This window comes from Nerophis ophidion, linkage group LG08 (genome assembly GCF_033978795.1).
Source record: "Nerophis ophidion isolate RoL-2023_Sa linkage group LG08, RoL_Noph_v1.0, whole genome shotgun sequence".
Lineage (NCBI taxonomy): Eukaryota > Metazoa > Chordata > Actinopteri > Syngnathiformes > Syngnathidae > Nerophis > Nerophis ophidion.
The window spans coordinates 64,169,636-64,185,489 of NC_084618.1; the positions used below are offsets into that span (position 1 = coordinate 64,169,636).

At 40.2% G+C, this 15,854-nt stretch overlaps 1 protein-coding gene across 1 annotated transcript in view; it reads left to right on the top strand.

The window, feature by feature from the left end:
• LOC133558163 (ubiquitin carboxyl-terminal hydrolase 31-like) overlaps positions 1–15,854 on the top strand; it is a 36,034-nt gene that overhangs the window by 18,275 nt on the left and 1,905 nt on the right. The window contains exons 7-16 of the mRNA XM_061909336.1: positions 2,730–2,910; positions 4,047–4,158; positions 4,222–4,316; positions 4,630–4,707; positions 4,910–5,039; positions 6,886–7,005; positions 9,540–9,765; positions 10,031–10,189; positions 12,636–12,788; positions 12,862–15,854. The exon at positions 12,862–15,854 is cut by the window's right edge and continues 1,905 nt beyond it. Coding sequence (XP_061765320.1) covers positions 2,730–2,910; positions 4,047–4,158; positions 4,222–4,316; positions 4,630–4,707; positions 4,910–5,039; positions 6,886–7,005; positions 9,540–9,765; positions 10,031–10,189; positions 12,636–12,788; positions 12,862–14,291 — 2,684 coding nt within the window. The 3' untranslated portion in view covers positions 14,292–15,854. The remainder of the gene's footprint in view (positions 1–2,729; positions 2,911–4,046; positions 4,159–4,221; positions 4,317–4,629; positions 4,708–4,909; positions 5,040–6,885; positions 7,006–9,539; positions 9,766–10,030; positions 10,190–12,635; positions 12,789–12,861) is intronic.

Here is a 15,854-nt window from a genome sequence, read left to right on the forward strand (position 1 = left end):
ATATATAAATATCTTGTGTTTGATTCTGATATTTTTCCAAAGGCGGGTCTTAAAAATTTGGCAATTGCAGGCACGTGAAAGACGCATTTTTATACATTCACTGTCATGTGAAAATATGACTTTCTGCGTTTTTTTTATGAAATAAGATCCAAACAAACTTTGTTGAACGCTCGCTTGTTCCTCTTTCCCAAACGCCTCACTTAGTTGCAGGACAGGGAGACAAACAGGGGTGCCGTAAATAGCTTGCTCGTTAACATAGTTAGCATCACCTAGCGAGCTACAATGTTGACGTTTTTACACTTTGCTGCTAATCATATTTGGATTATTACAATCCAAACACAGTTCGTTCCAAACCAGTTGTAGTTATAGAGTATATATTAGTAGCCAGCAAGTAGGTATATTTTTGACGTGAGTGATGTAAACATATTCAGGGGCCTAGTGGTTAGAGTGTCCGCCCTGAGATCGGTAGGTTTGGAGTTCAAACCCTGGCTGGGTCATACCAAAGACTATAAACAATAGGACCCATTACCTCCTTGTTTGGCACTCAGCATCATTCCCGGGCGTGGCCACTGCTGCTGCCCACTGATCCCCTCACCCGGGGGTGAACAAAGGCATGGGTCAAATGCAGAGGACACATTTTGCCACATCTAGTGTGTGTGTGACAGTCATTGGTACTTTAACTTTACTTTAAACAGAGGTTACAACACAGGAAGAGTTGCCAAATGGGAAACGTTTTCTTTGCATGAATGGTATAGAATTTTACATTACATTTTCAATGATAATATTGTTAGTAAATGATTGACTAAAAACAACCTACCATGTGACATGCAAGTGTCAAAAACACAGCCAAAAGAGGTTGGAAGATGAGAATAAATCTAAAGGTAAAATGTAGACTTGCAGGAAATGTAGACTTGATTTTCAAAATCTTCTTTCCGTGTTTCGGCTGCACTTTATGCTACATTTTTTTCGTCAGTTTTCTTTTTTTTCTCTCTTAAAGTGTGCTCGCATGCCTGTAATTTAATAAATTGTTTTGTTTTTGTTGAATGCGAGTGTGAATGTTGTCTGTCTATCTGTGTTGGCCCTGCGATGATGTGGCGACATGTCCAGTGCATACACCGCCTTCCACCTGAATGCAGCTGGGGAGGGCTCCAGCCACACCCGCAACCCGGAGAGGGACAAGCAGTAGAAAATGGATGGATGGATGGTTTTTGTTTGTATTTTTATCTGAATAACATTTGCATTATTAACTTATTAAGTTCACAATTTGTCTTTGATTTGGATTTTTTTTTTCTTCCAAAAATGGGTCGTGAATTGTAGTTTTTAATTTTTGTCAGAATTTTCTGTAATTTGAAATGCCTTTGAATTCAAACAGGTTAATCATTTTTAATTTTACCTTTGATTTTTATATTCTTTTCCACAAAATAATTATTGAAATAAGACTGGGCGTCTTATTTTGGGTTCAACACAATAATTCAATGACACATTTTTATTTGTACTGTTTTTCTTTGATTTAAATTACATCATTAGTTTTACATGGAGCTGCACAGGGGTTAGTGCATGTGCTTCACAATACGAAGGTCCAGTGTTCGATCCTGGGATCTTTCTGTGTGTGAATGTGAGTGTGAATGTTGTCTATCTGCGTTGGGCCTGCGATGAGGTGGTGACTTGTCCAGGGTGTACTCCGCCTTCTGCCCGATTGTAGCTGAGATAGGCACCAGCGACACCAAAGGGAATGAGCGGTAGAAAAGGGATGGGATGGATGGATGGATAGTTTCACATGTCTTTTTAATTTTGATATCAAAAAACAGACCTTGAAAAAGAGTGGTTATCTTATATTGGGGTCCATCCATCAATTTTCTACCGCTTGTCCCTTTCGGGGTCGCCAGAGGTGCTGGAGCCTATCTCAGCTGCATTCGGGCGAAAGGTGGGTTACACCCTGGACAAGTCGCTACCTCATCACAGGGTCAAGACAGATGAACAGACAACATTCACACTCACATTCACACACTAGGGCCAATTTAGTGTTGCCAATCAACCTATCCCCAGGTGCATGTTTTTGAACCCCACACAGAACGATCCCGGATTGAACTCAGGACCTTCGTAACAAAATAATGCAATTACACATTTTTAGTTTTTAATTTTTTGGGGAATTTTCCTCATTTTCTTCCGCTTGTCCCGTTAGTTAAAATTCCATCCATCCATTTACTACCGCTTGTCCTTTTCGGGGTCGCGGGGGGTGCTGGAGCCTATATCAGCTGCATTCGGGCGAAAGGCAGTGTACACCCTGGACAAGTCGCCACCTCATCGTAAAATTACGTTATTGATTTCACATTTTGTCCTTGATATTTTTTTTTATCCCACAAAATTGATCTAGCAAAATAGTGGTTGCCTAATATAGGGGTCTAAATATAGTTCAAATACACATGATTAGTTTAATCGTTTGTAATTTTCTTTAGTTAAAATTAGACTACGTAATTAGTTTCACATTTTGTCTTTGATATTTATTAGTTAAAACAAAAAATAAAACATTTTGGGGTCAACACGATAATTCAATCACAATACTTTTATTTTGTAGTAATAGTCTTAAACTCCGAAAGCAGCTGGGATAGGCTCCCCCCGGACACACGGTAGAAGTTTGACTAAAATTTAAATTTGATTGTGTTATCAATTTAACTTAAAAAAATATATACACCCTAACTTTCCACTATTTGTGTTTAACTTGAATACAGGGAGTCCGCATGCGAACCTGAACCAGAACAACCTGAAGTACGGCACAGAAAACAACCGGATATCCGCCCAAATCCAGGAGCCCACGACTCCGCCCCCAAGTCCCAACAAGAACAGCGGGCAGGACGAGAAGGTGGTGTTGCTGGTTTGTAACCGAGCATGTGCCGGCCAACAAGGACGCAGGTACATGGAGAAGGATTTAAAGGCCTACTGAAATGAGATTTTCTTATTTAAATTGGAATAGCAGGTCCATTCTATGTGTCATACTTGATCATTTCGCGATATTGCCATATTTTTGCTGAAAGGATTTAGTAGAGAACATCGATGATAAAGTTCGCAACTTTTGGTCGCTAATAGAAAAGCCCTGCCTTTACCGGAAGTATGTGCGCGTGATGTCACGAGTTGCAGGGCTCCACACATATTCACATTGTTTTTAATGGGAGCCACCAGCAGTGACAGCAATTCGGACCAAGAAAGCGACAATTTCCCCATTAATATGAGCGAGGATGAAAGATTCATGAATAAGAATATTGATAGTGAAGGACTAGAAAAAAAAAGATAGAAAAAAAAGTGACTGCTCCGGGCGGCGGCAGTGTGAGCGTTTCAGATGTAATTAGACACATTTACTAGGACAATTCTGGAAGATCCCTTATCTGCTTATTGTTTTAATAGTGTTTTAGTGAGATTTTAAAAGATTGTAAAAATATACCTCGAGATCGGATGGCTGTGGTGAACACGAAGTGTCTCAGAGAGAAGCCGAGGAGCCAAGCTCACAGCTGCTGCAGGACGACGAATAATCCAATGATTTTTCTGGTAAGATATATATCACAATTTCCCCATCCAAAAACATGCTGGTTGACGTAGAGAAAACATGTTCGCTTGACCGCTCCGCTTCACAACAAAGAAACACCGGCTGTGTCTTGGTGCTAAAGACAGCTGCAATCCACCGCTTTCCACCAACAGCATTGTTTTTTATAGTCTCCATTATTGAATGAACAAAAGATTCAGCAACACAGATGTCCAAAATACTGTGTAATTATGCGGTTAAAGCAGACGACTTTTAGCTGCTAGTGGTGCAGCGCTAATATTTCCTAACAGTCCGTGACGTCACGCGTACGCGTCATCATTCCGCGGGAAATTTAAAATTGTAAATTAGTAAACTAAAAAGGCCATATTGGCACGTGTTGAAATGTTAATATTTCATCATTGATATATAAACTATCAGACTGCGTAGTCGGTAGTAGTGGGTTTCAGTAGGCCTTTAAATTGTAATTTAGCTCACTTTTACTTCCTTTAATACAGCGTAAACGTGTTTTCAGGTTTGGTAATCCCTTTATACTCTACTTGGAGCGTACGGTCACATGGGATGTACTACAGAAGGAAATACTAGAGAAGATGCGGAACATTTTGCGCCCTGGAGCCGTTGTGCAGGTATGAGAGCAAAATCACACTGCATTATTATGCATTATTAATTATAATTATTTTACTCTTTAGGTTGGGCCCTTCACTTTACGTGTGGTTGGGGTGGTTGGGATCACATATCTCCTTCCTCAGGAGGAACAACCACTCTGTCATCCATCTGTGGAGCGGTAAGGCTGTCTATCACCGCTAGGGGGAGTGCTGCTCCCTTTGAATAGTGCCTCAACCTGATGTTCTTTGTAAAACATGTTTAGGTGCACAGCAGTATGTTTTTATAAATTATTAGGAAATATGTTTTTTTTTTTTTAGATCGTAAGTGGTGTTGCTATTGGTGTATAGAAAAAAATATCTTTTAATAAACAAAGTAATTTATAATTATTAAATGTATTTTCAATTTATTGTGCAATTTAAAACAATTAAACATGCACACACATTTTTTTAAGGCAAAGATATAAAACAATAATATGGTCTGGTCATTTTCAGAGCGTACAAGTCTTGTGGTCCTGGAGGGCCGCCTCATGTCAAAATTGTTGTTGAATGGGACAAGGAAACAAAAGACTAGTAAGTAGGACCCGAGTATACTCACTGTCCAAAATATTGGGCACACATGCACAATCTTAACGAGATGCAATGTAAAAAATGTGAGGCTCTGCAAAAAAATGCTGCTGCATAAGGAAAATCCAAATATTCGGAACACGTCTCAGTATGCGCAATAGATCGCCCTGCGGTCGCCTTGTGACTTCTGTTGTTTTCCTGCTCACAGTCTGTTCAAAAGAACAGAAGATGAATACATCCCGGATGCTGAAAGTGTGCGGCAAGTGAAGGAGCAGCACCTCCAGCCTCAAAACTGTTCGCTTGCCCAATGCTTTCAACTCTACACCAAAGAGGAACAGGTAGGCTCCCACCAGAAACACTCTGCATTTTCGTTTAGGGCCTCCATGATTATTTGGGCCACATGATTATGGCAAACGGTCATATCAGTAGCTGATCATCACCATGCTCTGCAGGTGTTTGCATCTTCTACTTTGGTTGACTGAATTATATCATGGATACAGTTATATTTTGTATCTGCTAAACTTGTATTTAGTGATGAGTCAACATGTCCTTTGTAAGAAGTTTTAGTTTGGTTTAGCAGATCGCTGCCGTGTCCATTGAAAAGCCCATAGAGATAATTGCAAATTTAGTATCGCTTTGAACATTGTCTTAGTGAAGTGAAGTGAAGTGAATTATATTTATATAGCGCTTTTCTCTAGTGACTCAAAGCGCTTTACATTAGTGACAGATATACAGCCGAATTTCTAAAACAACTGTACTATTTAAGTTTAAATTGTAGCTGAACTTTTCCCTAAAAATATAAAGTCTCAAGAATATATTTTTTTTCATAGTTTTTGCTCATTTTTTTTTTTTTTGTTTACTTTTTCACTTCATGCCAAAGCAACATGGCAGTTTTGAAAGTGCTTCATTAAACACTTTTCCTTTACCCTTCGGCCTATCAACCTTTTTTTAAAATCTTGCAATATAAACTTTGGACATAATCTGGAATAAAAACATCTAACTATTGATTGTAATGGATTGAGCTGAATTGTAGTTGTCAATGTATACTTTTTGTTTATTGTTCATTCGTAATTATTTAGAGTAAATATAAATCTTTACATTTCTTTTACAATAATAATACATTATTTATTCATGTCTAATTATAAATGTACATGAAGTGCATTTTTGTTGGTTGTGTTTCTTATTCACACACTCTGGCTCCCATAGCCAAATCTATTACTGGTTGCCAAGAGTAATACAGTAATCCATCGTTTATCACTGGTAATTGGTCTAACTTTGACTTTTGGTCTAACGGTTAACTGGCCGTGGTGAATACATTTCTGCAAAGGAGAAACTTTTAATTATAAATTCAATATTTCAATAGATAGAACATAAAAACTGTGTACGACATTGTAAATCTTGAAATATGATGAAATAACATATAGTGAACTTCACAAACGGCATTGTGTATTGTATTACAATAATCACTAAGCAGCAGTCAGTTGTAGCCTTAGCGCAGTGCTATTCAACTGGTGGCCCGTGGGCCAAATCTGTCCCGGGAATGACACCATATCGGCCAACGAGTCCAGTTCCACACTTTTGTGGTAAAGTCCTAAAAACACCAGTTTTTCTGTTGTATGTAGTAATTTGGAACACTGTAACCACATTGGCAGATCCTTGCATTGACATTTTAACCTTGCTAGCAAACATAGAACACTGGAGTCCAAAGGCACCGCTTTAAATCTTCTCCTTTTTGTAGTTACAGATTCAGTTTGTAATGTTAATTATGTAACTCGGGTGTTGCTGTAGCTTCTTTACTTCAGATGCAGTCAGCAGTTATTTGTTTAACTGTTTAACAAACTTGTGAGGGACTTACATTTTTGCGGAAGGCCCTTAAAAACAGCAGACAATCCTGTATCTATTCTAGAGGACGCGGGCTCTTCAGAATATACAAAAAAAGACTGATAAGTGAAAAGTCCGGGCCCCTAAGTCTTTAGTATTCTTGGAATGGCGCCCCCAAAACAAGTCAGTTGAATATCTCTGCCCAAGCATGTTACATGAGTAAATGGGGCAATAGACAACATCTTGTTTAGGGCCCCACAAAGCTTTAGAGTTAACCTAGTCACTTAACAACAGGTTACCCTTCTAAAAAATGCATCAAAACGGCTTTCGAACATTACTTTTATCGCATCATTCTTTTCCCAGCTTGCTCCTGATGACGCCTGGCGCTGTCCACACTGCAAGCAGCTCCAGCAGGGCAGCATCAAGCTGAGTTTGTGGACCCTGCCTGACATCCTCATACTGCACCTCAAGCGCTTTAGACAGGTACAGACACTTACTAACACTTAATTTTGTTTTGGACCTTATGGTTTATTGTTTATCATTTAAGTTTATTTCGAATATGCATACAATTACAACATGTTACATCACAATTTCCAGTTTCTCTTTTCAACTTGTCCGAAAAGGAGTAGGAAGAAGCAGAGTTTATTTAATCCAGTGGTTCTTAACCTTGTTGGAGGTACTGAACCCCACTAATTTCATACGCGCATTCACCGAACCCTTCTTTAGTGAAAAATAAAAATGTTTTTCAGATTCCAGACAAAGTTATAGGTGTTTTTACTGTTGCACATAATGAACCGTGCATGAACATCACATTTTTCAAAGAACAAAACCAACACAGTGCATGAACTCACAACAAACTACACACCTGCAAATCAGATGGAAAATTAGAGGGAACATTGTTTGGGGGTGTCCATAATATGCCGATAGGGAGAAGTTTTTATTTACACAATGAGTCGGGTGTATCTTGACCTCCGTGGCAGAGGCTCCTGAGGCCGACTCACCGAACCACATAGGGTTCGATCAAACCCTGGTTAAGAACCACTGATTTAATCCTACCCATTTTCCAGATCATAGCTTCTGTTCACTTCCTGTTCTCAATTTGTTCAAAATTTACTCCATTAATAATAACATTCTAAAAAGATAAATAATGAATAAAAAGTAGACAGTGAATTAGGTTGTATTTCAGATAGTGAGATGAATAAAGTTATCAATAAGTTCAAAATGGTTATCATGATTCCTCTTCTTTGTACTTTTCAAACACTTTGAGTTCCAACAGTTTATTAAAGTGGATATTAGTACACAGGTTGCAGCGACCCTGAACGGGACGAGCTGTAGAAAATGGAAGGATGGATGGATATTAGTACACTGTTTGATTTTTATTTACTTAATCCATTCCATAATTGAATTCCACATACTTATTAACTAAATGTTTTAAGTGTTGTAACTGCATACAAATGTTTTGAGTTACATTTTTCTCTGAGGTTACATTCTTCCTATTTTGTTTAGAAGAATTGTTGGAAATTCCTGAGTAATAGATTTTAGTTTGCTTTGTGCATAGTTTTTTCGAATTTCAATATTTTTGATTCAATAAAAAAAGGTATGAATGTTCTCTACAGCCAACATAGTTTTAACCTAACTGACCTATTTTATTTCCCCGTATTAATTCACAATAACTCAGATATGGTCAGACTTGTGAGCAGTTGAGAATATGAAGTGATTTTTGGTCCAGAACATATTTTTCTTTATTCATTATTGATGTGTCTCTTGCCACCTTATGTTTGATACATTATATGAGATTTACAGTTCATTTTATCATCTATTATGACGACCAAAATTTAGATTTATTTTACTCTCTCAATGTCCACTCTGTCTATTTGTATTTGTATTTGTATTTGATTTTTCTTCTACTGTTACTGTTGAGTATTAAACTCAGAGAACACGCGGTCATCATTTGGACTCTTCCAACTTTAATGGTGCATATTGGGTTATATTAGGTTCAGTTAGTATCTGTAAACCACAAACACCCATCAACATATATGTCATTTATCTAAACAACAATATATACATGTATATATATATTATGCCTATGGATATGCTCTAAGTAAAGTACTAGAGACATAATATATTCCATTTTCATAATGACACGTGAGCTAGCCACATTAGTAGCAGCAATGCTATCCTAAACAGGGAGATGTTAGCTCGTAGCATTCTGACAACACAGCACTAATAATATTAATAAAACACCAGTAAATGTTACACAAACACAGTGATGTCTATTAATAAACTAAATGAATCTTATATAATAATTAACATACTCACATCGTCTAAGACTAGAGCACCGATTAAACATAGCAGAGAAACAAGTCAGCACACATTAACACACGTCAAATGGGAAGCGGAATTGACACTGTCAAGAAATTCTTTAAAATAAAGTATCTGAAACGTAGATAAAATGGAGAATTCTTAACAGATACCAAATAGCCTTATTTTAGTTTTACTGAGATTCAAAGATAGTCTGTTTTTGTCAAACCATCTTTTTAATTTGTTCATTTCTTCTGTTATTATTTGTATTAACTTCTGTGTGTTCTCTCTTGAACAAAACGCAGTTGTATCATCTGCAAATAATATTTAGTATAAGTCTTTTGTAACTTTACAAATTTTGTTTGTATAAAAATTTAACAATTTTGGTCCGAGTATTGATTCCTGAGGTACACCACAAGGATATATTTAGCGTTTTAGACATGTGTTTGCCTAGCTTTACATATTGCTTCGTGTTGGTTACGTAAATTATTTCCCAGTGCAAGACCAATCCTCTGATCCTATACCGTTCTAATTTTTTGTTTAAAATATCAATAATTGTGTCATGCTTTTGTTATATCCATAAGCACTGCCGCTGCACACTGTTTACTATCTATTTCATTAGTAATTACCTCCGTTATTTCTATTGAAGCCATCGATGTTAAACTATTAGCTCTGTATCCGCATTTGTTTTTATAACCTCATTGTGTGTCCATTAGGATGGAGATCGTCGCATGAAAATGCAAAATATGGTGAAGTTCCCCCTGACCGGCATGGACATGGCGCCGCACATGGTGAAGAGGAGCCAGAGCAGCTGGAGCTTACCCTCTCACTGGTCGCCATGGAGACGGCCTTACGGGATGGGCCGTGACCCCGAGGACTACCTTTACGATCTGTACGCCGTGTGCAACCATCACGGGACGATGCAGGGAGGACATTACACAGGTACGGTATCACCGCACCGTATCATCCTAATGGAGATTTGAAAACAAACAAAAGACTGAGCATTTGTCAGAACATGCACCTTGACTGTGTTGCCGGTGCTATTATTTTTCTGAGCGATGCACCATTCGGTGGTGCTAGTATTAAAACCCACACGTGTTACATTTAAACAAGATGGTTTAAAAAACATACAAAGCATGCTTGGGACTTAGCAACTGATTCATTAAGCGTTTGTCTAATGATTATAAACATTTTCTTTACCTTGCAGCTCAGTGTAAGAACTCCATTGACGGACAGTGGTACTGTTTCGACGATAGCGACGTTCATCCTGTATCAGAAGAAGAGGTGTGCAAGCAGACGGCTTACATCTTGTTCTATCAGAGACGTGCTACCATTCCATCCTGGTCTGCAAACAGTTCCGTGGGAGGTAATGTATTCATGTTTTAAGTTAAAGTTAAAGTACCAATGATTGTCACACGCACACTAAGTGTGTGTGACACCTATCCCTTTGACCCATCCCCTTGATCACCCCCTGGGAGGTGAGGGGAGCAGTGGGCAGCAGCGATGCCTCGCCCGGGAATCATTTTTGGTGATTTAACCCCCAATTCCAACCCTTGATGCTGAGTGCCAAGCATGGAGGTAATGGGTGCCATTTTTATAGTCTTTGGTATGACTCGGCCGGGGTTTGAACTCACAACCTACCGATCTCAGGGCGTACACTCTAACCACTAGGCCACTGAGTAGGTACCGCAACCATATTAGAGACACTGTATAGACAAAAGTGTTTGGACGCAACTTCCAATTATTATAAATTTTTATTAAGGACCTGTAGCGTCCAGGAGAATAACTTTTCGCTAACAAGTTCTCTTGTTTTATTTGCTCCTGGAAAATAATCTGGCAGTCATTTTCATATAAATTTAATTTGTTTTTGATTACGTAGCTGTACTTGAAACACCCCATTTCCATCGCCGGACTCAGTATGCCAGCCCCTCTTGGTGTGACGTCCTTTACAGAACTGGAGCCCATTTCCCCGCCTAGACTGTGTGGATAAAGGCATATGAAACGATTATTTTCATCACTTAATTGCTTGCTTTTGTCACCCTGGTCCAAAAACTGATATGCTTAAGAGCAAAAAATTAATATGAAAGATTCACAATTTCCACACACTTTCTTCATGCTCTTTCAGTAGAAGAGGACAAAAAATAAAAATATGACTGCTTACCTTCTTTTTATTTTGTTTTTGAGCACCGGGTCTGTTCTTCCTTATCTGTTTTTCTGGAGGATCTGACCCAGTCTTTCTGCCATTTCAGGATCGCATTTGGCTTGAGTCTTTAAAATTTTTTCCATATAAATTCCAACCAAAACCTTTTTTCTTCGCAATCTAAATCATTAATATTATTGCTGCAAATGATACTCCTCTCGCTTGGTGTTCTCGTTTTACACAAGTCCATTTGACCGCAGAGGTCCATACTCTCCTCATATTCCCATCATTTGGTTTACAGGGTGACCTCCTTCTTTAGTTGTATTGCGACTACCTGCAACAAGGCATCTGGCAGACATATTTGCTAATTCCTTTAAAATCTGCACAAAAATAACATTCTTCTGGATGAAGATGCTACCAAAACACATATTACGCAATATGAAATTCCTCCAGTCTTCTGTAGGTGACGTCAGCAGGCTGACGGAGGCCCGTTCACATTTCAGAGCTAGAGGTGAGCATTCCAATATGTGCTGACTCATTAGAAAGAAGCCTGAAATCACTAGGTTATTTTGAGGGTAATTTGACCTGTAAATATAATTTGTCAGGGCAGAACGATTAAATAAGTTCCAAATATCGTCAGCATTAGAGGGACACACTTTAAGGCAGTGGTCCCCAACCTTTTTGTAGCTGCGGACCGGTCAACGCTTGATAATTTGTCCCGCGGGACGGGTATCTGTCACATTTGAACCGATGCGTTACTAATTCGCGATACCGGTAACCATTTGCTGTACTTTTGTGTGTGTTAATACATTTTAATTGTTTCATAATGAATTCTATTTTTTAATTTAACATTTAAAAAAGAGCTGATTATAATAACTGTGCTGTCCAATTGTTATATGTCTTTTTTAAATTAAATTTTTGAGTCTCATTTGCAAGTATTGTACAATAGACTTAGCATGCACTTGCAATTCCAAGATGTTATGTATGGACTACAGTGTGTTGCCGAGCCAGGAAGTTGCCTTAGCCATTAAGCTGAATGTTCTGTTGTGGCCAACAAAGTGTTTATTCTGTAAGTATTTTGCTTATTACACACTTGTTTGAATCTTAGTTGTAGTTTTCATTACCAAATTTGGAGGTTTTGAAATCGCCATATAAAATCGCTAATGCTTGTCAGTAGCATGTATATGGCAAAACCAATGTAAATTAGCATCAAGCTATCACATTTTGGAAAGTTGGAGCCTTACTTGATGTGCAAGCTTTTTCTATCTTGCTTTGTTGGCATTGAAAATTGCAACATCACATACAGTAGAGGCAGTTTAGTCGGCACTCAGTGCTGCTTGAGTGATTGATTCCTCCTCGCCAAATGTTTGAGCCGATGCTTAGTCTGCAACTGGATGTGACGGGCCAGGCAATAAAGGTATTGAATTTTGGCACCGTTTGACTTTATGTGAATCGATACATGGTAGAACCGGTGGAATTTGGTCTGTGACCATAAAAGTACCAAATTCAGTACCCATCTCTACTCCATGTACTCTGGTTGCTTGACACTGTCCAAAATTATGGATGGTGTAACTCACCTCACACCCAGAGGGAGCTGGGATAGGCTCCAGCTCGCTAGTGAACCTGAACATGTTTAGAAATTAATAAATAAATGTCCAAAAACTGCCTTTAGGATCCACAAGTTCTTCCCTGTGTGAGCACTGGATCAGCCGCCTAATGGGTAGCCGCCCACCAAGCCAAGCGTCCTCCGGTTCCTCCAGACGAACCTCACTAGCTTCTCTTTCGGAGTCGGCTGAGTTTGCCGGAGAACGAAGCGAGGATGACGGTAAGTGTTCATATTCCTGTCAATAGCAAGAGGCGGTCATGTATTTCTAATCTAAACCTGATCTGTCATGCAGCCCTATCGAGCCGACCCGCGGTGAGAGGCATGCAAAGGCAGACTTTCTCCTCAAGGGCATCCATTGCTAGTCCGCTGGTGCTCAGTGAGAATGGCCAGAAACCATCCTGGTCTCACTCTGCTAAGCTGCAACTCCGCTCTAACTCCCCGTCACGTTTCTCCCTGGAATCCCACTCCTCCTCCCCGACACTCGAAATGATAGGCGAGGTGGTTGATACCAAATTGTCCACCTCCTGCTTCAATGGGTCTCCTAAACTTGGAAGCAAATCTGTGTTGGATCAAAATCCTGGAAGTAATAGACTGATAGAGCAGCTTCACTCCAAAGTTTTGTCCCAGGCAGAGACAAGGATCTCCGTCCAGACCGGGGACAACAACAATCTAGTCAGTGGTGCTGAACAAACCAGTCCTCGACATGGAGCGACTGCCAAGGAGCTGAAGCAAAGAAACGTTCCCGCAGATAGCTCAGGTGTCAAACGAACCTCAGCAAAGACCGGATTGGAGGGTGAAAGAAGCCCCAAGAAGCGTCCTGCTGTCTCGTCCACGTCCTCCAGCTCTCTGTCTCCTGCGTCCCCAGCTGTTGATAAGTCACCTGCTCGAGCGCAGGCTAAAGGTGCTACAAACAACCCAAAAGACAAGAGCGACGGAGCCCCGAAAACCAGTAAGGCTGCTTCCTCTAGAACGGCAACACCCTCTAAAAAATCATCCCAGACACAGGAGGGGTTACACCCAGATTCTGCGAGGAAGGGTTGTTCTCCTGGAAGCTCACACCCTCAGAAGAGAACCGCGCCCAAAGGGGGTGGTGATAAAGTCTCAGCTTCAGGTAGGACTAAAGGAGCAGATAGGAGCACCAGCCGGGACTCATCACGGACTGCTGCGCTGGCTGAGAAGAAAGTTAACGGTGGCGGTCCTCTGTGTCGGTCCAGTGCCGGAAGTAGAGTAGAGGGTAGGCCTGGTCGCTCTGTAGAGAACAGGATGATTGCACGCAGTTCTAGCAGCAGCTCCTCCATGGCGAGTCTCCGATCCTCCAGTGTTGTTGTTCCCTCCACCGGCCCGCCGTCAAGGGCAGCAAGGAGGAACAGTAAGACCGAGGAAAAAGCTTTGTCCTTCTTCAAAACTGCCCTCAGGCCCAAAGACCTTCGCAAGTCGTCGGACGGTGGGACTCCTGAAGATGGCGGTGGAGATCTGGCAAAAGAAGGAGGGTCCAAGAAACCTCAAAACACAACCTCCGATGCCACCGCAGCTAAGGACTCCTCAAAGGTTTCCGTTGCAGCTAAACATTCACTGCTGCCCTCCGCTAAATCCAAACTCTCAGAAACCACGAACCAGGCTTCTTCCGCGAAAGACCCTGCGAAGAAAGAACCTGCTAAAAAGACCATGCAGTCCAGGAAAATCCCCATTAACTCCACCCAATCAAACCAGAGGTCTAAATGAAATCCACCTTCGGTCCTCACTCTTCTTTCTAGTGCAGCTCCTTTCAGTGGTCACTGGTTACCAGCTGCCGTACGGGACACTTCCTGTCCATGTTGTTCTCTCGTTATCTAGGAATGGAATTTTACCAAAGCACTTTGTATGGATTGCATTGATTTCCAGGAAATACTCTACTGTATTGTAAATACGCATGGGTTGCTCATGTATCGGAATGACTGCCTCGTTTTTTCTGTCGCTTACTGTGGGAGGAAGCCTCGTTTTCACCAGGCGGCCTGGTTCGTCACGTGGATCGGCGTGGGTGAAATTTTCCAAAAGAATTCCGCGGCTGGAGCCATAGCGAAGGTCTTTGTGGACTTCTTTACACAGCAAACGAGGTGAGACTAAGCAATGCACCTTAAATGCTCTAATTACAGTCGGCAAATCTAAACTTAATTTTTTAAAGTTTAAAAAGGGGAAAGGAAAACTTGATCCTCTTTTACCACATTGTGTACTGTTGCAGATGTAGCTAAAGCTGCTGGATACTTCAAATGCAGCCACTGCCTTCTTGTGGAGTTTTTAAAAAAACATAAATCTGTAGGTTGCCTACAGTCGCAGTTTGTTTTTAATAACTGGCGCTAATTTTTTGCTTTTGTACACCACTCTGTAATGTTAATTGGAGCATTTACGGTAGGCGTTAATTGGTCCAACTGGTGGAAACGTTGCTTTTTTGGGGTGGAAGAATTGTAAACCCAGATGACGAATTGACCGCCAAGTCACCATAGGGAGTGTAATGGCGGTTTTCTTTTTTAAAAAGAAAAAAAAAAGCTCTCCTTTCAATATGGGGGAGACATAACAGTGTCAACATCAGTGCCTCAGATAATCATACTATTTAAAGGAAATTGTGTAACTTGCAGGTGTAAAAATTTATAAGCATTATCAGAAGCACTGAAAATGTAATTTGAAGTCACACCTATGTAACCTTAATGGCTGTTTACACACTCGATGTAGTTATTGTGCAACAGAGGCGGCCAGACGGCGAGCATGTACAGTGTCAGTGGCGTTACTGGACATCATGTATGCGTTTGTTTACTTGTAACAACTCGATTAAAACCCCCTCGACATTCACTGACGGCGCTCTCAGACTGCCACAACGTCTCGGAACATTCCTCTCAAATAGAAACACAGGGTGTACAAAGGTCATGCACATTTAACACAGTTGAGTAAACACCAGCCACAAAACTAAGTACACCTGCACCTGAAATCTAATGAGTAGATGCAAATAATTATTGTTGTTTGGAAATACAGTAAACTACAAAGACCTTTCAGTATAGTAATGCATTGTACAAACCCCGTTTCCATATGAGTTGGGAAATTGTGTTGGATGTAAATATACACAGAATACAATGATTTGCAAATCCTTTCCAACCCAATGTGTATTCGTTAGAATGCACTACAAAGACAAGATATATGATGTTCATACTCATAAACTTTATTTTTTTTTTGCAAATAATAATTAACTTAGAATTTCATGGCTGCAACACGTGCCAAAGTAGTTGGGAAAGGGCATGTTCACCACTGTGTTACATC